Below are 20,867 nucleotides of genomic sequence, written 5' to 3'. Positions count from 1 at the left end.
CTGCCATAGAAGCCTTGGGTAGGACAAGAGCTAAGTCATCCCTCTGCCTCCATCAACACCAACATAAATCTGAGCTCAGGCCAAAGAAACCCATTACACAAAGTACAGAAGGCAATTAAATGGCGCCAGAGTCAGCTTGATTCAAGGAATCCAAATGGGGTCCATGACCCAAGAAACCCTCAGTAACTCCTCCATCCAGATGCTTCTCCAGGAAATGACTGTAAAATGGATAGAGATGCTGATAAGAAGATACCACTCTCACTGGTCATTTCCTGGAAGACTCTTTCTCCTGTTCTTAGCCTGTGGGAGTTGCTATTGCTATATATCTTAGTTTTGTTTTGTTTCAATATCTGGGGCTTATCAGCTATTGGGAGACACAAGATAGCAAGGGATTTACCCAATATGCTTTAGCTATCCCTTCCTCCTCGTGGCCACAGGCTCATGCTCTAAAGCTGGAAAGGAATTCGAAGGCTATCTATTCCAACAATGCCATTTCACAGATGAAGAAACTGTGGGTTAGGAAGATTAAGAAAATTGTCCAAGGTCATACAGGATTTGAACACAGACCCTCTGATCATAGAGCCATTGTTCTTTCTACTGTGGCATACCACCAGGCACTCTACAGTAGCTGTAATGTCAATGCATTGGCTCCTGTCCTTGGGTTTGCTTGCTGCCTCTCACTCTAATCATGAAGGGCATTCTCCTATGTGTTTATTTTCTTAGCTCCAGGCTACTTCTCACATCAAATCTCTTGTGGAACCATAATTTGACATTAGGTCATCTCCCTTTTGGTGGCACTATCAGGGATTACAGACTGAGCCAGATGAAGGGAACTGGCATCAATCACATACCCCTTGTAGTCTTGGGATAGGAACACAAAATGCATCTGGGAATTTTTGTGTTAGCTACACACAGTGCAATCACCCACAGCCCACACAGAAGATGAAACCAGTGATCCCCCATCTCATAAAACTTGAAACCACTCCTCCCCAACACACTCCTTACATTTCCATTTCATCCACTCCCCTTTCCCAATAAACACATATAACCAATACGCAAAATCACTATAATAAACCACAAAAGCACAAGATGTTGGAGCAGGAAAGAGCCCTAGGGATCATATAGGCCAACCTCCTCATTTTAAGGGAAAAGAAAAACAAAAACAAAACAAATCTAACTCTCTGAGAGATGAAGGAACTTGCCCAGGGTCACACAGCCAGTAGGTCCCAGGCTGGAATCTGAATCCGAGTTGTTTTATTCTGAGTCCAATATTGTCTGTGCTACCCTGATGTACATCTGTCTGTGGCAGTAGCTATCTCCAAAGAATTTTTTAGCTATCTCATCTGATTTCCTGTTACCAGCCTCTTTCCACTTTTCTGAAGTAGTGTGTAAATCTTTTCCTTCCACAGCAAAAATGACCTTTTCAGATTTAACCAAATTAATGTCATAAAGTCTCAATGACTTTTTCAGCAAAGGATCATGAAAGCCCTATGAAAGTCATCTGTGAGGACTGAAAAAAATGAATCACTACATAGAAGAAAAAGGGAGAAGAAGAAGAAGGAGAAGAAGAAGAAGAAGAAGTAAAAGAAGAAGAAGCCTTGCCTTCAATTGTAGTCCAAAAAATGTTTCCCAAAGTCTAACCTTCACTCTTCTCCATGGTAAATAACCAACTGGCAAACACTCTCTTGGTTATCTTTCCTCTCAACTGTATACATTAAGCTCTCTTTAATTCCTCCTATCAGTCATGTTCTGTTAGTCTTTAATCATCCTTGTTACATTCCTTTGCATTTTGGTGATTGTCAATATATTCTTTGGAGATGGAATGAAGTCCTACCATTGGGAACAGATCCTTTTAGAGCTAGTTTATATCAAAGACAGGGGTGGGCACATATGAGAAATGGTGCTGCTATAGAGTAGCTCTTTGTGTGTGTGTGTGTGTGTGTGTGTGTGTGTGTGTGTGTGTGCGTGCATGAAGGGATAAGCATGAGATGCAATTAAGGGAAAGGAACATGAGCTGCTGCCAGTCTGGGGCTAAGGATGTGATGAGGGAAAGTGTCCATGAGAGAATATGAAGGTATACAAGTAAACAAGTTTTAACAGAGATAAAATTGGCCAAATTAATAAGGCTTATCAATGCGAATTTACCTGTGGGTATGGTTGTGTTTGTTACAAACACATCAAAGTGACAGAGGGAGAGAACACATGACAAAGACAGATATGCACAGAGATGAATAGCACTTCACCAATAACATCACTCTAGAGCTTGCTGAGTTACCCTCTTGCTGGTTCCCTGCTAAGGAAAGCTGCCTTACCCTGTAGTAGTCAGTGCTATAGACATCTCTTGACATCCCAAAGTCTCCAATCTTCACCAACAAGTTGGCTCCGACTAAACAATTCCTGGTGGCCAGATCCCGGTGGACAAAATGCTGTGAGGCAAGGTATACCATGCCAGAGGCAATCTGGCTGGCAATGTGTAGCATCTGGGACAGACCCAGCTCTCCTTTGGCCTGGCGAGGTTGTCCATCTACCAGGATCATAGCGTCTGGGCCATGAGCCCTGTAAGAAATAGAAAAAAAGAGAAGGAATAGAGAGAATGCATAAGGGGCAGAAGAAAAGGCAACCTAAATTCGCCAGTCTTTGGATTGTCTCTTTGAGATGGTAAAAAAAAAAATTCCCCTTTCAACCTATTTGTTCTCCAAGTCTTCCATTATAGGTCAGTTCAAGAGGAAATCTATACAAAGATCATCTACTTGGCTTCTGTCTTTTGACTCATTATGACTAAACCAACTCCCAAGAGTCAATTCCCTGCTTCTTGTAGTATCTCACCAATGGCTTAGGAGAGTTACCAGTACTTTCCAAGCCTAGAACATGGAGATCTCCTACTATTCTAATACAGGACATAGGGATAGGGAGCCTTTGGGGAGCAGGGAAAACAGACAGGAAAAAGTCTGTGAATCCAAGGAAGAAGGCTCGAGCTTGGCCCAACATTCTCCACTACCAACCCAGTCTAGGACTTCCTATTATAATGCCTCACCCCTGTCAAACTGGTCACTTTATTGTTCATTCTCTTCTCCATGAGGCCAATGAGCAGTAATAAAATTCAGGGACTTTATTTATGAAGCTGTAGGCTGGAAGCCCCTGTGCAGAGCAAACCTTCAGGTCACTTTACTGCTTCTCCAATTTCTATTGAAAGGTGTCATTAAACTCAGACAAATTTATTTTATTGTCTTATGCTGTCTTGACCCTCCCCATTCCACTGAAAGCTTGAGAAAGAGTTGATGTTAGCAGAAAATCACAACTCTTCCTTCCCCATCCTCATTGCAAATAGTTGTGGAGACCAGAGGGTCATCTTCACTACAAAAACACAGTATACACACGTGTGCCCTACTTTCATCAAGTTTCCACCTTCCATTGAGATCTGCAAGGACTAGATTGAGAAATCATGCATGAAATCATATTATTTTAGTATTGGGAAAAGTGTTAGATGGTAAAGATTTATTATTGTTATTGTTATCATTATTATTATTATTTTAGTAGGATTGTTGTTGTTGTTGTTGTTAATATTTATATTGCATAAGGAAATAGTTGGCTTTCTCCAGAGAAGGGTCAGGGTATTCCAGCCTGAGTGACACCAGGATTCGGGGGAAGTCAAGAATAACGGAGCTTTTCTTCCTTGATGGATGTAAAATGGGAGGAGAGACTGATGAAGCTCAGTTTGGAACCCACCTAGGCCTTTAAGGCAAAAGTCCCAAACGTTGGAAAGGTAAAGTTGGAAAACTAGTCCTTACTGATTCTGAGAGCAGGTTGTGCTCTCATTAATATTGTACATTATTGCCTCCCAGACACGTCTCTCTAGCAGCAGAAATAACACACATTTAGAACTTGGTTATCTGTCAGTTTCCTTGGAGCCTATCACCAGATTCCAAAAGGAGTTCTTATGCTAAGGCATCATTATTTCCTTCTATTTTGCCTTTCTCTAACCACTTTCTTCTAAGGAATATTGATCACTTTAGAGAGAAGGAGGAGACAACCTATGGCATTGGTGACATTTCCTCCCCTATTTCTCTCTTCCCCTCTACCTCCTTTTCCCTATTCTTCTTTTTCTCCTACTTCATTTCTTACTCTCTCTTTAGCCCTCCTCCCTAGTTTTAGGCCTGTTAACAGCCACAGCAAAGCCTATGGCAAGCCTTGCCAGAGATATAAAGGGCATCAAAGATTGTTGAGATCTCTTGCAGATGGGATGTGGTTGAAAATGGAATACATTTCTTTTACCCTGGGAAAATGTGAGCATAGAGACAAGTCTTGTCTTAGTCGGACAGAAATAATGCCTGAACTCAAATGTACTCCTAGCTCAATATCCTAAATATCAGGGGAAGATGTTCCTCTATGGAGACAAAAAGATCAAAAGACTTTAAGCCACAGAAAATCCTAAGGAGTTATATCAAAAGAAGTCAGATCAATACTTTAAATCCTCCCCACTTTCCCCTGTGACCAATAGGTAACCCAAATTATAATGTCAAGTCCAAAGATTTTTCAATTCCATCAACCCATGACCATTTCCCCCATTAACTATTATATTTCCAGACTTTTATGCCTCCTGAATATGAATTTTCTTCCAGGTAATACCCATGAATGACACCTCAGGTCAAGATATACAACCTAGTTACTTCAAGCCAAAATGCATTATACTTTGCTGCTGCATTGACTAAAGGCTTCTACAAACCTTGTTCTCTCAGAAGCTTGATCTCTAATTCAGAATTTGTTTATACAAAGAGTCTAGGTGGGGACTGGGGCAAGGTAGGCTCCAAGTTGGGGACACTCAGCTTCTTCCATTGGAAAGCATGTGCTTGTTCAGAAGGGCAAGAAAATGGACAGATACTGAATTCCATATACACTAGTACAAGCCAATAAGGACTAAGATAAATAGTGCCACATGCTGATGGCTGCATCTGTCCTCTGTAACTGCTCTCAGATATACATATCGCACTAGAGCTAGAACATTTAGAGGTGGGAAGAAAAGAAAAGAGAGCTATATTGGGGTAAAGGAAAAGAACTGTGATACTGAGTATCAAATTTCACCTTCACATGTTGATTTGGCATATCTTGCCTTTTTAGGGAAGAAAACCTCACCTCTTCAGCTTCTAATTGCCCTAAGGTCTGACATGGTACCAAACAGGAAACTCTAAGGACTTAAAATACCTAGGTGTTTCCCATTCTGGGCCCTGATTTATTTATCTTATTTTAAAGTAAGAGGTCAAGAAAGTCTAAACTAATACAAATAGTCCTTCTTCTTATGATTCCTTTTCCATGATTAGTTTGTCACTTTAAAATTCTTACTCACCATCAAATAATCCTTTGGACTAGGATAGTGATGATAGAAGGAAGAGGAAAGAAGGGAGGAATTTTTATCCCCATTTTGCAGATGGGAACACTGAGACAACAATAACAACAACTTCTCCTCCAAAAAAACCTGGAGATCAAGGTCAAGAAATGAAGCCAGAATATGCTTATTTCAAGACCCTGGTTCTTTACTAGATACTATGATAAATATTGCTAATCATCATAATAATAACAATAACAATAATAACAATAACTTTTTTTTTTTTTTACCATTTTGAGACTCTTTCTTTTGGTCTCTTCTTGGAATCAGGGAATAGAATGAAAAGTGAGAACAATGATTACTCTTAACTTCTCCAATTATTTTCTGGATTTAGACAGAAATTTGGGACGAGTTCTGGGATGACCTTTCCAGAGTGATAACACATCACTGCCAAATGGAGGTAGCCTTGGAGAAAGATTTGTTTTGTCTCCCATTTCCTATCACCTGGTGTTCTCGGTCAAGATTTTGGGACCATTATGAGGTCAGAGCCCAAGTGGCCCACCCTCCCAGAATATGATCCCAATGGGGCTCTTGCTTACCTGAGGAATTTGTTGAGGTCTCCATGCTTCATGTACTCAAAGACCATGATGAGGGGATCACCGTCTCCACATACACCATAGAACTTGACAATGTGTTCATGCTGTAGGTTGGTGAGTAGTTCTGCCTCTCGCTGGAAATCCTTACGTGCAGCCAAGGTAGGGTCTTTCAAGGCCTACATGGTAGGACACAGACTATAAACCACTAGAAACCAGAGACCATGTCTGTTTTATATGCTGAAGAGTATCCATCACAGTACCATTAACTCATAGACCCTAAAGAAATAACACATACTGAGATATTGGCTAAGAAAGGTAGGACTCGAATCACAATGACAAGGTGTGTAGTCTTTCCCCTTTACCATCATGACCATTTGCCATTTTTACTGCCAGATTTCAAACTATCCACTTATTGAATGCTTCCCTCCTCCCAAAGATGCACCAAGGTACTAGTTCTCATTTGACAGGGAAACAAATTGAGACAAAACACAATTACCTATGGACACATAACCAACTAGGAACAGAACCTAGATCTCTCATTTGCAAAAGCTGCATCCATTAGAATTACTTTATAGGTTAGTCTGTAGGTTGATATGTAAGAAATGAGATATGAAATGGATCACCTATCTTGAACTAGAGGAGACCTCAGGAGCCTCCTAATCCAAACCCTGAATTTTACAGATGAAGAAACTGAGGCCCATAGAGGTTAGGCGACTTTGAAGTCATGCCCTTTGACTCCAGAGACAGAGGTCTTTTCACTGTATCAAAGTCTCTGCTTTGGCCTTTCATATGTTTTATTTTTAGGCCCACAAGGATCTACAGAGGAACATTAACAGTGTTTTCTAGTTTTGTTTCCCATTTTCTACATCCGATGAAGAGCCTTATGTTCTCTTGGCCTTTCAAGAGGGTCAGTGGGAATCTAAGAACGTGGATAAATGTTGATGTGGGGAGTGGGAAGGGAATGAGGATGAAAAAAAATACTAGAAAAAGGAAGTGGATCTACCACAAAATTTTAGGCTGGCGAAAACTGGGGCAACATGGAGATTTCTCTATTTTTCATCATTCTGCTTGATTAAAATGAACCTTAATAGAATCACAGAATTGTCAAGCTATAATGTACTTTACTTTTCATCTAATCCACTGCCTCATTTTACAACTGAAGCAAATGAAGCCAAAGGGTTGGCATGACTCATTGAAGGTCACACAATGAACTAATGGCAGATGAGTGTATTTCCTCTGCTTTCATTGCACAGAGGGCCAGATTTTTTGCAAGTAGGCAGAAGAGGCAAATGCCTATTGGGATGATTTGACAGATGCTGACCAAAAATATCTTTCCCATCTCTCCTGTGTTAAGTGTCTGAAATTCCCACACTGTTCCTTTGGATAAAGGCCTGTTAAAATGTAATTGTTATCTGGTAGAGGTAACATACTAAATCATTTTCAGATATTCTTTCATTCAACAAATATTTGTTAAGCATACATTGGCTATATAGCCAGTATTATTAAATATAGTGCTAGCTTTATGCAAGTAGGCAGAATAGGCAACTGCCTATTGGGATGATTTGACAGATTTATATATCTTGTGTATATTTGCATTTGTATACACATGTAGTCACACATACGCACCCACATATTTATATGTTTATATGTATGTGTATACCTATATGTATATGTAGATGCACACAGACACAATTTTTTTTACCAAACCCTCTGATCTCATTGGTATAGGGAATGCCTGGTGAGGAACTCCTATCAATACAGAACATCAAATGCTCTTCAAGTCATAGTTCTAGGCTCATGATGAAGAATGCTATCCACTTCTAGAAAAAGAATTAATGGAGTCTGAATGCAGATCAAAGAATACTATTTTCACTTTCTCTATTTCTTGTGGGTTTTTTGTCTTTGTTCCTTTCACAACATGACAAATATGGAAACATTTTGTATGATTGCACATGTATAACCTATATCAAATTAGTTACCATTTCAGGGAGGGAGAGGGATAGGAGTGAGAGAATTTAGAACTCAAAATTTTAAAAAATGAATGTTTTTACATGTAATTGGGGAAAAAAATAAACTATCATTAAAAAAAGTTATAGTCCTGGAGATTTGCCTGGACATTGAGAGGTTAAGTGATTTAACCAGAATCACACAGCTAGCAGGTATCAGATCCATAGTGCTACTTCTCTGAATTTCAGTACCATGCCACTTACATTTCAGCCATCATTTCCAGCTCTGAACTCAAATACCTACCCCTATGACCACAGACTTCTGAATGTTGAATCCTAGCATGCTTGGGTCCAAGCCCACCATGCTAATTCCTGAACATCTCCACGCCATGTTACTTCATGCCCATTCTCTCCTCTTCCCTTTCTTACTCTACGCCTAAGAAGAGTAATTACATCACTGCTACCATTCCTAATAAGTTAATTACCCTATGACTCCCATCAACATTATCTCTATCTTCCTTGTTCACAACACTCCTCCATAACCCCACAACTCCTTGAGGGAAGGGACTATGTTGCTGTCTTGTATCCATATCCCCAGCACTTAGCACAGTGCTTGGCACATAGTAACCACTTAAAAATGCTTTTTCATTCATTCATCAAGATATGGATCTCAATATAGATAATGATATTGACATAAACACTCACCCTAGGTGGAGGGGTAAGCATGGAGATTTATGTAGATGTCCAATTTATTAGAGAAAAAAAACAGACCAAATGTCAGTTAACCAAAAGGCCTTTTCCTATCTCTTTAAGTCATTTCTTTTTACAGTATGGACATAAATGGCAACAGCTGGTTATTTTCCACACTGAACCTGGCTGGACAGTACCAGCCATCTCCCCTGAGGCTATTGCTGTGTTGCAGTTGACTATTTCTGAGTTTCTCTTGGGTTTACAAAACAAACATCTGGCTCTTTTTCTCTTTTTTTGCTCAATATCAATGTCATTTTAACATCAAAATGGGTTTTATACTACCTAGGCTTGAAACCTCAAATGTGTATGCTTTGAAGAATAGATAATTATAATCATAGTAGATTACATTACATTGCCCCCTAAGACTTGCAACATTACATTGCCCCCTAAGACTTGCAAAGTACTTTCATTATTACTGAAAAGAGGAGTTAACAGTTATAATTAAGATCATAGGTTTAGAGATTGAGGAACCTTAGGGGCCATGAAGAGTAAATCTCTTATTTTAACATAAGGAAACTGAGACATAGAGAATTTACATGATTTGCTCACATAGCGACTATTTGAGGCAGGATTCAAATTCAGATCTTTCTGACTCCATATCTGGTACTCTATTACTATTCCAACTAACTACTAATAAGTAAGAGGCAACAAGCTGGGTTTAAGCTTTAAATAGTCCCATTTCCCTGAGAAATGTTGATACTGGGATGTAGGTGACTAGGAGAGGACAATGACTTTCTATCTGGGAATCTAAAATCACAGCATAATCCTTTGGCTTAGGATAGCATTCAAGTTATTAAATTGCCTTTTCTCCTTCTTTGTTCTTCTGCATGGCCATGGGAAAGAGATTACGAGAAAATGACTTGAAGAATAATGATAATGATGATGATGATAAAGAGGGAAGAGGAGAAGAGGAAGAAGTAGAAGAATAAGGAGGAAGAGGGGGAGGAAATAGAAGAAGAAAAACTCAAATGAGGTAGGTAGTACATTTATTCCATTTTATAGACAAGAAAACTGAAATTCAAGGATAATGATCTTACTAACATAGTGAGTAAGTAGTCAAATAAGGGTTTCTACTTTCAGGTTTAATGATTTTCCAACATACCACCCTGCCTCTCAAATAACCTCATCTGAAATTTCGGAAGATTCTTTCACAAGTGACAACATTCTTGTTCTCACAGAACTACCAAATCTCATGATTTGAAGAGAATGCCAAGGCCATATAATCTTATTTTCTACCTGACCAAGAGTCCCCTCTGTAATTTCACTCTCATTCCTACTCCCAGGAGCCATCCAGCCTTCACTTGAATACATCAAGTGGAAGTAAATCTACTCCCTCCAAAGTCAGCCCATGCTGTCTACTATTAGATGGCGCTATCCTTAGAATGTTTTCCCCCCACAATATAAACCAAAATCTGCCTCTGCCATTTCTCTCCACTGCTCCTTGTTGTTCCTACTAGCTCAGGACAGTTGGTTGTTAAATTTTCAATGTGAACATTTACACCTCTGGATCAGCAAAAATTTTAAATCAGGGCTTGAGTCATTGTTTGGTTGACTGCCTAGTATTGATAGAGAAAATGTTAATGATTCAGATTAAACTTAAAAGTTAGTGCATGTACATTTCCCCCCAAAGAACTGGTTGTTAAACATTTACCAATACACAACTGCCTCTGGGCAAACCAGAAGAGGGGTAGCTAGGTGATGAAGTAGATAGAGCACCAGCCCTGAAGTCAAGAGGACCTGAGTTCAAATCTGGCCTCAGACACTTACAACCTGTATGTCCCCAGCCCAATTGCCTCAAAAGAAGGAAATAAGCAGAACAAATATAATCTCTAGTCCATCTGACAACCCCCCCTTCAAATATTTGAAGAGTGTGCCTTCTACACTATCCCCACCTCCCTTTCTGCTTACTTTGGGAAGAAGAGGGGAAAGAGGTTGTTTCCTAATACTTTCTACACATCTATATTTAGGCTGATTTCATTTCCTCCAATGTTACTTCATCTTGCCTTACAGATTAAGCAAGGGTATTTAGTTGGATGAAAAGAGAAATTGTATTAGTGTTAAAAGTACATATTCTTGGGGGCGGAGCCAAGATGGCAGAGGGAAAGCCGTGACTTGTTTGATCTCTTTCCCCAAACCCCTCCAAATACCTATAAAAATGGCTCTAAACAAATTCTAAAGAAGCAGAACCCACAAAAAGACAGAGTGAAACAAATTTCCAGCCCAAGACAGCCTGGATGGTTGATCAGAAAGGTGTATTGCACTGGGCTGGGAGAGGAGCACAGTTTGGCGTGGGCGCGGAGGCCGCAGCAACCCTGGAGCAGGCCTCAGAGGACTGAATCGCGGGCAGCTGTGGCGGTTTCCAGATTTCTCAACCCACAAACACCAAAAACATCTTGGAAGGTCAGTGGGAAAAGTCTGTGCCTGCAGTGAGAGAAGGAGCTAGGTCTCAGCCACCCCCAGGGCCTCGGCTGTTTCCTGAACTTCTCGCCCACCAACTGAGGGGGAATCGAGTGACTGATCAGAGGGGGATTGCAGGGATCTCTTTGCCAGTGGTGAGGCAGGAATCTCTTGCTTTACCTGTGCTTGGATCTGGGTCACAGTTCTGAGGGGCGGTCCTGGGGTGAGGAGGAATGCTGGTGCAGTGGAGCTTGTATGGGGTTGGAGAGGAAACACCTCGCCCCTTATCATAGCACCTTGGAAGAACTGAAAATTTACAGGTCCCTAGAAGTATCTCTGAAAACAGCTGTACAAACCCCCAAAACTTGGGACAGTACACTCTTCACATTGGAAGCAGACTTTTACCTTAACAAAGAGTTTAAAACTCAAGTAATTGGCCGGGATCATGAGTAAGCAGTGTAAAAAGAGTGAGACTATATTATCTTACTTTGGTGACAAAGAAGATCAAAACATACAACCAGAAGAAGACAACAAAGCCAAAGCTCCTACATCCAAAGCCTCCAAGAAAAATATGAATCAGTTCCAAGCCTTGGAAGAGCTCAAAAGGGATTTTGAGGAGCAAGTAAGAGAAGTAGAGGAAAAACTGAGAGTTTTGTAAGAAAATCATGAAAAACAAGTCAACAGCTTGCTAAAGGAGACCCAAAAAAATGCTGAAGAAAATAACACCTTAAAAAATAGCCTAACCCAAATGGCAAAAGAGGTCCAAAAAGCCAATGAGGAGAAGAATGCCTTAAAAAGCAACATCGGCCAAATGGAAAAGGAAGTCCAAAAGATTACTGAAGAAAATACTTCCTTAAAAATTAGAATAGAGCAATTGGAAGCTAGTGACTTTATGAGAAATCAAGACACTGTAAAACAAATCCAAAAGAATGAAAAATTAGAAAACAATGTGAAATATCTCATTGGAAAAACAACTGACCTGGAAAATAGATCCAGGAGAGAGAATTTAAAAATTACTGGACTATCTGAAAGCCATGATCAAAAAAAGAGCCTAGACATCATCTTTCAAGAAATTATCAAGGAAAACTGCCCTGATATTTTAGAACCAGAGGGCAAAATAGAAATTGAAAGAATCCACCCAATCTCCTCCTGAAAGAGATCCCCAAAGGAAAACTCCTAGGAATATTGTAGCCAAATTCCAGAGTTTCCAGGTCAAGAGAAAATATTACAAGCAGCCAGAAAGAAACAATTCAAGTATTGTGGAAACACAATCAGGATAACACAAGATTTAGCTGCTTCTACATTAAGGGATCGCAGGGCATGCAATATAATATTCCAGAGGGCAAAGGAGATAGGATTACAACCAAGAATCACCTACCCATCAAAACTGAGTATAATTCTGCAGGGGAAAAAATGGTCATTCAGTGAAATAGAGGGCTTTCAGGCATTCTTGATGAAAAGACCAGAGCTGAATAGAAAATTTGATTTTTAAGTATAAGACTTAAGTGGAACATGAAGAGATAAACAGGAAAGAGAAAATCATAAGAAACTTATTATGGTTGAACTGTTTACATTCCTGCATGGAAAGATGATATTTGTAACTCATGAGACCTTTGTCAGTATTAGGGTAGTTGGAGGGAAAAAATTATATGTGTGTATAGTTAGATAGATAAATGGATAGATAGATAGAGGGCACAGAGTGAGTTGAAGATGAAGAGGTCATATCTGGAGAATAAAATTAAGGGATGAGAGAGGATTATACTAGGAGAAGGAGAAAGGGAGAGGTAGAACGGGGTAAATTATCTCACAAAAAAAAAACAGAAAAGAGAAGGCTCATACAGTGGAGGAGAAATGGGGGAAGGTGAGAGGGAATGAGTGAATCTTATTCTCATAGAATTTGACTTAAGGAGGGAATAACATGCACACTCAATTGTGTATGGAAATCTGTCTTACCCTACAGGAAAATGGAGGGGGGAAGGGGACAAGAGAGTAGGGGAATGATAAAAAGGAGGTCAGATTTGGAAAGGGGGTAATTGGAAGCAAGTACTTCTGAGGAGGGTCAGAGTCAAAAGAAAGAATAGAATAAATGGAGGGGTGGGATAGAATTAAGGGAAATAGAGTTAGTTTTTCACAGCATGTCTACTATGGAAGTGTTTTGCATAACTGCACATATATAACCTATATTTAGTTGCTTGCCTTATCAATGAGGGTTGGTGGGGAGGGAGGAAGGGAGAAAATTTGGAACCCAAAGTTTTAAAAACACATGTTTAAAAAAAATGTTTTCATATGCAAGTGGGAAATAAGAAATACAGGAAATGGGGTATAGAAATTCATCCTGCCCTATAGGAAAATTGAAGGGGAAGGGGATAAGGGGGGGGGAGAGATAGAAGGGAAGGCAGACTAGGGGAAGGACTATTCAGAATGCATGCCATCTTGGGATGGGGGAGGGGTGAAATGGGGTGAAAATTTGGCACTCAAAATCTTGTGGAAGTAAATGTTGAAAACGAAAAAATAAATAAAAATTATCATAAAAAAAGTTACTAGTTTCTTGAAAAAAAAAAGTACATATTCTTGGGGCAGCTAGGTGGTGCAGTGGAGAGAGCACTGGCTTTGGAGTCAGGAGGACCTAAGTTCAAATCCGGCCTCCAACACATAACACTTACTAGCTGTGTGACTCTGGGCAAGTCACTTAACCCCAATTGCCTTGCAAAAAAAAAGGGGGGGGAAATATACTTTTTCATCAGTTAATAATTCCTTTGAGTCATTGTGTGTGTGTGTGTGTGTGTGTGTGTGTGTGTGTGTGTGTGTGTGTTTAAATGTTTCTTTCTGTTTTGCTTTCTTTGGTTAGGATGTGATTTTGCATGGGACAATGAATTTTAAATTTTCTCAGTACATGGATGTGTTGCTATTTTATCACCTCTCAACTACATAATTGCAACTGCCTCCTGATAGGTCTCCCTTCCTTAAATTTCTCGTCACTCCAGTCTATCCTACACATTGCTGTCAAAATAATTTTCCTTTAATATAGATCTGACCATGTCACTCCCACTACTTCATCAACTCCAGTGACTCCCTATTGCCTCTGGGACAAAATACAGTCCCTTCTGTTTACCATTTAAAACTCTTTACAACCTGGTCTCAGCATGTCTTTCAAGAAACAATCATTCTCCCTCACTCTCTGATCAAGCCAAACTGATTTTCTTTCTGCTCCTCATCTGATACTCCATATATATGTATATATAATATAAACATCACTATAATTCTTACATATGTGTTGTGATTGTATGTGTGTATATGTGTGTGTGTATAACATAAAACCATGATTGTTGCTTCAAAGCATATATCTAGCTCCTTGGGAGGTGCCCTAGTGCAGTAAATCAGAGACGCTCCTGATTGCTACACATATGATCTGCTATACATGTATAATTTGGAGCAAGTCATTTCATCTCTCTGGGTCTCAGTTTTTAAAACAAGGGTGGTAGATGAGATAACTTCCAACATAATTCTTCCCTGCTCAAAATCCTGAGCTCCTCCTCAGAAATTTTATAATGGCACAGAGGTGTCCTTGGCTTCTTAAAAACACAAATTCTAGTAAATCCTGCCAAACTAGAAAGTCCCCTAGAAATGGGCTATTGGTATGTGTCATCAGAAAAGTATCCTGTCGAAATTTAGAAAGGTTCATCTACAGAAGCTTGGCCTCTAAGTGATGATTTTTTTTTCTTTTTTCTTTTTTTTTTTTTTTGGGCCATGGAAGCTCATGAAGAATTATTGTCTTGAGATTTATATGAAGTGGGATACAGAGTGAAGAAAACATTATGAGAACACATTGTTAAAGGAATAATAATAATAATAGTGATAAAATCTGAGAATATCCATGGAAGAAAAAGAGAACAGAAGTTGTATGGAACAAACAGGGTGCTTTTGTTATTATTTTGTTAAAAATTAATATACATATTTTGAAACAAACTGTAAACAACTTGGAGTATATGGTTTTGTGTAGAATCATTTTTTACTTGTGTTTATTTGAATGTCAGTAACTATTAATGGAAAATGAAGCATAGAAAAAAACTTAAATTAAAAATAACACCGTCTATAATCTGCATCAGTGGAGTGAGTATCTGTACTGATGAAATCATGGATCTTTGGAAATATTCAAATGTGTACATGACATGTACACACACACACATGCTGCATGCATTGGAGTAGAGTGTGTGGGAAGGAGAGAAGCAAACAGACTCTTTTGATTTATAAAAGGAATTAATCTCCTACACAGCTCAAAGTCAACTGCCAGTGCCATTAGCTGAACTCCATAAGCTTTTCTATCCAAGAAAGAAGGAGAGATAGCTGAGCAGCAAACAATTTTCTACTCTTATTTAATATGCAGTGGAAACAATGCAATTTTTGGCAAGCTAAGTAAAGTTCAGTGGAGCCAAGGGATGTCTGAGAGACCACCAAAGGCTTGAAAAGAGGTTCTGGTGATTGAGCAAAAAGGGATCTGCTCATTCCTAGCTGAAAAGCTATTAAATGCTATATGTGTCATAGGCAAGAATCCCTGTGTTTTTTAATGAGAGCTTCTACCTGTGGAGAGCATCACCATAATCAAAGGCTTCCATGTCTTATTGATTTAGGTCTCCCTCATGTGAGCCTCCCTTTGGATATCCATAGCACTTATGCATTGTGTGATTATAAAGTGATCATTTTTTACAAATAAACAAGCCAGAACTCATCCCTCCATAAGAATACAATCTTCTTTTTAGTAGTTTCCTTGGGAGGTTACCAATTTCTCTCAATGACGCTGTCTGTCATGGCTTAGATTACTTGTGGAATACCCATTGGGAAGTTTTATTAATGTAAGGCACTTCATGCTTTTTAATTGAAGCTCAATGTGATTGCTTATGTTATTCAAGGATAAAACTGCTATTTGACAGATTCAAAAAAATCAAAACTACTCTCAAAGACCAATGATTTGTCACCACTGAGGGCATTTAAGAATATGCATTCCAGCATAATATAGCATGATGAACGATGGGTCTGGAGTCAAAGAACCTAGATTTCTATCCCAGCTCTATCCATGTGACCTTGGGCAAGACACTTCCCTCCTTTGTGCCTCAGTTTCCTCATCTGTAAAATGAAGGGGTTGAACTAGATCACTTTTATAGTCGCCCCCTCTCAAGTCTATGTTCCTGTGATTACCCTAACTCCCAAAAAAGTACCAGATGTATTTCATGCAAAGGTAGCAGCACCCTTGCAAGGGGACTACTTTGAAGAGGACAGTGCTCACCTATATGTTTGGATTCAGTTATATTTGTTAAACATTCACAGATTTTTTATGGTCACACTTGAAAATCCACAATAACACAATTATGCACAACCTCATATTTCAGTAGTGAACAAGTCACTTAGCTTTTTCTGAATCTCAATTTCCTCATCTATAAAATAGTGATAATAATACACTTCTTACCTCACAGTGCTTTTGTGAGGAAAGTGTTTTGTGGAAACTAATTTGTTCTACATATTTCAGCATTTTTCATTTTATAATATTTTATTTTTTATTATTATGGTTATTATTAAACACTTAATGAGAGTACTTTGTAAATTTTAAGTGCTATATAAATAATAGTAATGGTTATATTGAGAATTTACTCAATATTTAATAAAGGCTTGCCAATGGATTCACACTCATAGTTTTTTAAAAGTGTAGTCTTATTCATGATTCTATGAAGATAGAAAATTGCTCTGAAGGAGGACCAATCAAAGTTCTGGAGAAAGATTTTGGTCTGGAAGCTCTGAGGTCACCACTTGTTTCAAGTATTGAATCTCTTCCTCTTTTCGTGATCCACTCTAACCTAAATTGACAGATGACCTAGAAGGGCTGGTGAAAAGGTCACAGTGATAGCAAACTAGCTTGTTTATTAGGAGATGAGGATGTAACCACTCCCATATGCACAGCATCTTTGGTGTCCCATTGCTCCTGCGTGGGGAGGATTTGATACCATTTTTTTCTCACAAAAACCACACAGAAGTGAAAAACTTATGAGTGAGGCAGAAACTGTCTAAAACTCGTACTTCACAACAGAGTGAGAAGCCATTTCTAAAGGACCTTGACAACTCTAATAGGGCATTGACTAGATGGGTAGGAAAATTCAAAGTCTCGTGGCTCTGAGATCCCCTGCTTCCTACTCCACAGCTGAAAAAAAAAAAAAAAAAGAAAAAGAAAAGTCTCTTGGAGACTGTGGGAGAAGGATATGGGAGAAGGCATTGTATTTCTATGAGTATGGGAGCTAGGTGGTGCAGTGCCAGGCCTTGAGTCAGGAAGACTCATCTTCCTGAGTTCAAATCCAGCCTCAGACATTTACTAGCTGTGTGACCCTGGGCAATCCACTTAACCCTGTTTGCCTTAATTTCCTCAGGTATAAAATGAACTGGAGAAGGAAATGGCAAACCACTTCAGTATCTTTCCCAAGAAAATACCAAATGGGGTCACAAAGAGTCAGACAGGACTGGAAATGACTGAACATCAACAATAATATTTCTGTGAGTATAAAAATGCAACTGTCATTTTCAAAGTCAACCAATACTGGGCATTTGCCCATTAGAGTGTAAACTCATCAAGAGCAGGGGGATTTTTGCTTTTTTCTTTGTATCCACAGACTTTAGACTAGCATAGTGCTCAATAAATACTTGTTGATTGAAAGAAGGAAAGAAGAAAAGGAAAGAGAAGAAGAGAAAGATTAAAAAAGAAAGGAAAGAATAGAGGGAGGGAAAGAAAATAAGAAAGAGAGGGAAGGAAGGGAGGAAGGAAGGGTTAAAGTCATGTAACTGGCCCCTTCTCCCACTGGTGACTTCTTACCAGGGGCCTCCATCTTAGGGACCATCCCAGTCTGCCTATGATTCATTTCCTTCTTGGCTGTACTTCCAAATGTCCAGACTTCTCCACCCTGCCCCTGCATGGCTATCTTCTCTCCCTCCCACCCCACTTTTCATGTTCCTTTTATGTGTTATCTTCCTCCATAAGAATGTAACCTTCTTAAGGTCAGGAACTGTATTCCCTTTTGCTTGCATTAGTATGTCCAACACTTAGCACAGTGCCTGGAACATGTTAAGTGCTTAATAAATACTTGTTACCTGCCTTCCTAAGGCCTAGAAAGTGAAGTGATTTGAACAATGAGTAAGTGGCATATCTAGGATGTGAACCCCGGGCTTCTGCCTCTGAATCCTTTTCAGAATGCTCTTTTTTTAAGATTCATCTAGTCCAATCCTCTCATTTTGCAAAGGAAGAAATTGACACCCAGAAAGATAACATGATTCTTCAAGTTAACACAGGAAGGGAAATAGATTACTGCTAGCCTACAAACACACACACACACACACACACACACACACTTATATACAGAGTCACAGATATACACACACACATGCATACACATACACACACACACACACCTTATTATCCTGCTTTTTCCCAAATCTCTAGCTCCTTCTCTGATCTCACGAGGGCCCAACCCCAACATGGAAGGATTTTCCACGTAGCTTCTGCTTTAGGCATATCCCATTTCTACAACACATTTGAGTTTTGTAAAACCCAGAGGTCACTTTTCCCAAAGCTATAGAAACACAAAACGACTGCTGCTCTGAGTGAATGTGAATGGCATCCATTGCCTCTACCACAGATGGTAGCTGGATACATGTTCCTAAATGTGTGTAGCTTTTCAGTGAATAGGAAAACTCCCATTGGGACCTTGGCACCCATAAGGAGGTTGATATGTGGGGGGAAATGGTGGGAGATACATTCCAGTGAGAAACGCTGGGACCCCAAAGATACCATGCAGATGGCAGATGCTACAAGCTCATCTCATAACAAGTTGGTTTTCTATCACTAAGACTTTTCATTTCAGCTCTGTCAATGAAGCTGCTCAGTAAGGACAAAGACAAGGAAGAAGAAAAATGGAAGAGAGTCAGGGCTTGGAACAAGTAGCAAGCCCCAAGTACCCAGCTCCCAGTTAAGGGCTTCCATGTTCAGTTCTGGATCCACTTTTCATGCTGTACCCACTGTGGTGTCATATGTCAATACCCCCTGGTTGTTTCCAAAGGAAAGAAGTACTTTGGAGATGGGGAGAATCAAATGACTTTGAGGCAAGGTCCTTCAATTCCATGTAACCCAATCAATTTAGCACAATATCCTGTAATGGAGAAAGTGGTTTTCCTCCCTCTCCTTGGGCTCTTAGCCAGCACTGTTGCTTTGCTTCCACATGCCTCTGGGACTCACCTTCACTGCCACCAGCATCTTGTCCTTGGTTGGACTGAGGTTGTAGCACTCGGCCAGAAATACTTTCCCAAAAGCTCCTTCCCCCAGTTCTCTCTTCAACACAATGTCTCTCCTCTTAATGTGCTGGACATCTGCAGATGGAAGAAAGGGAGGAAATAAGGAGGGTTCAATCCTATACATTTGTGCTAAGTCTTGGAATCTTGAGGTCAGAAGATTTGCATTTAAGTCCAAACCCTGTTACTGTGCAAGCTGTGTGACCATGGACAAACACTTTAACCACTCTGATCCTATTTCTTCAACTATAAAATTCAAATATAAAATTATGTATATATATATATACATATATAAACTATAAAATAAAAATAGGTAAAATTATTCCTAAACTACCCATTTCAGTGTTGTTAGGAGAAGCATGTCAAAAATCCTTAAAGAGCTATGTAAATGTGAGCTACATAAAAGATAAATTATCTTCAGTCGATCAATCCTCGCCTTCATCATCACCTTCTTCATCATTTTCTACAAGAATGATGTGGCAGCATGGTGCTTGGGCCTAGAGATGGAAGCAACACTTTGGGCTCCAAATCATACCAGATTTGCTGTAAGTCTTTAAGCAGGTCAAGCCTGATCTCTAAAAGGGATAATTTATCATTTGACTATTCCCTACCATCTGGGAGGGGTGGAGAAGAAGATGGCTAAGCTTCTGGTAAGGAAAGCCTCATGAGCTTCTCAGAGAAAGGCCCTAGATAAATATAAGGGACTGTTACTGTTCCAAATCATTTAACCAGTTAATTAAAGCCCCACAGGAAGCCACTTTCATCCCCACCTCCCCACAACTTGTTTCCAAAGAATGCTACAATGAGATTGCGGTAGGAACAGGTCTTGTAATGAAAGATACATCCACAGGGAATACCCATTGACCTTTTCATTAATTGTTCAGTAGGCAGAAGCCCATTAGAGATCTATATTAATATTATTATGTTACAAGATCAAGCAAGAGGCACATCTCATATGACTTGGGCATGGAAATAGAACTGACAGCAGAGGACATGTCAGGTAGTCCCAGGTGAGCTACAGAAAATGTGACGGGAAGTAAAGATGTGTGTGTGTGTGTGTGTGTGTGTGTGTGTGTGGTTATCTTTTTTTTTTTTAGTTTCATTCCAAAGTCCTTTTAGAATGAGTTATGAAAACATTACTATTGTTCCTTTGCCTTAAGATTTCATGCTGCATGCAGGGGTTGCTCTAGATGACCTCCATGTTCTCAACTCTAATATTTTATGACTTTTTTTTTAACACTTGCCTAGAATAAGTTCAAAGTAGAGCTGCCTTTATATCCCCAGAGCTCGGTATCCCCAGGCACTCTGGTGCCTAGCACATACTAAGAGCTTGATAAGTGCTTGTTGACTGACTGATGGACAGATGACCCATCTGGAAGGATTCAGGGGTAGTGGCATTTGCATATAGCATTAGCTATTTCCAGCCTGCTCCAAAATGACCCTTCCAAAGGTTTTCATAAAAGCAAGTTGGGTTTTTTTTCCCAGAGTTGAGGGTGTGCGTGTGTGTGTGTGTGTGTGTGTGTGTGTGTGTGTGTGTGT

General features: G+C 39.6%; 1 protein-coding gene across 2 annotated transcripts in view; it reads right to left on the bottom strand.

Moving 5' to 3' along the window:
• NTRK3 (neurotrophic receptor tyrosine kinase 3) overlaps positions 1–20,867 on the bottom strand; it is a 449,021-nt gene that overhangs the window by 55,785 nt on the left and 372,369 nt on the right. For both annotated transcript variants that reach the window (XM_027852115.1, XM_027852116.1), the window contains 3 exons: positions 19,276–19,406; positions 5,920–6,092; positions 2,313–2,556 (listed from right to left, as the gene is read on the bottom strand). In XM_027852115.1, coding sequence (XP_027707916.1) covers positions 2,313–2,556; positions 5,920–6,092; positions 19,276–19,406 — 548 coding nt within the window. The remainder of the gene's footprint in view (positions 1–2,312; positions 2,557–5,919; positions 6,093–19,275; positions 19,407–20,867) is intronic.

This window comes from Vombatus ursinus, unplaced genomic scaffold (genome assembly GCF_900497805.2).
Source record: "Vombatus ursinus unplaced genomic scaffold, bare-nosed wombat genome assembly UNPS02009205.1, whole genome shotgun sequence".
In the NCBI taxonomy this organism is placed as follows: Eukaryota; Metazoa; Chordata; class Mammalia; order Diprotodontia; family Vombatidae; genus Vombatus; species Vombatus ursinus.
The sequence above is the reverse complement of the archived record's forward strand: the minus strand, read 5'-3'. Positions and strand labels throughout refer to the sequence as shown.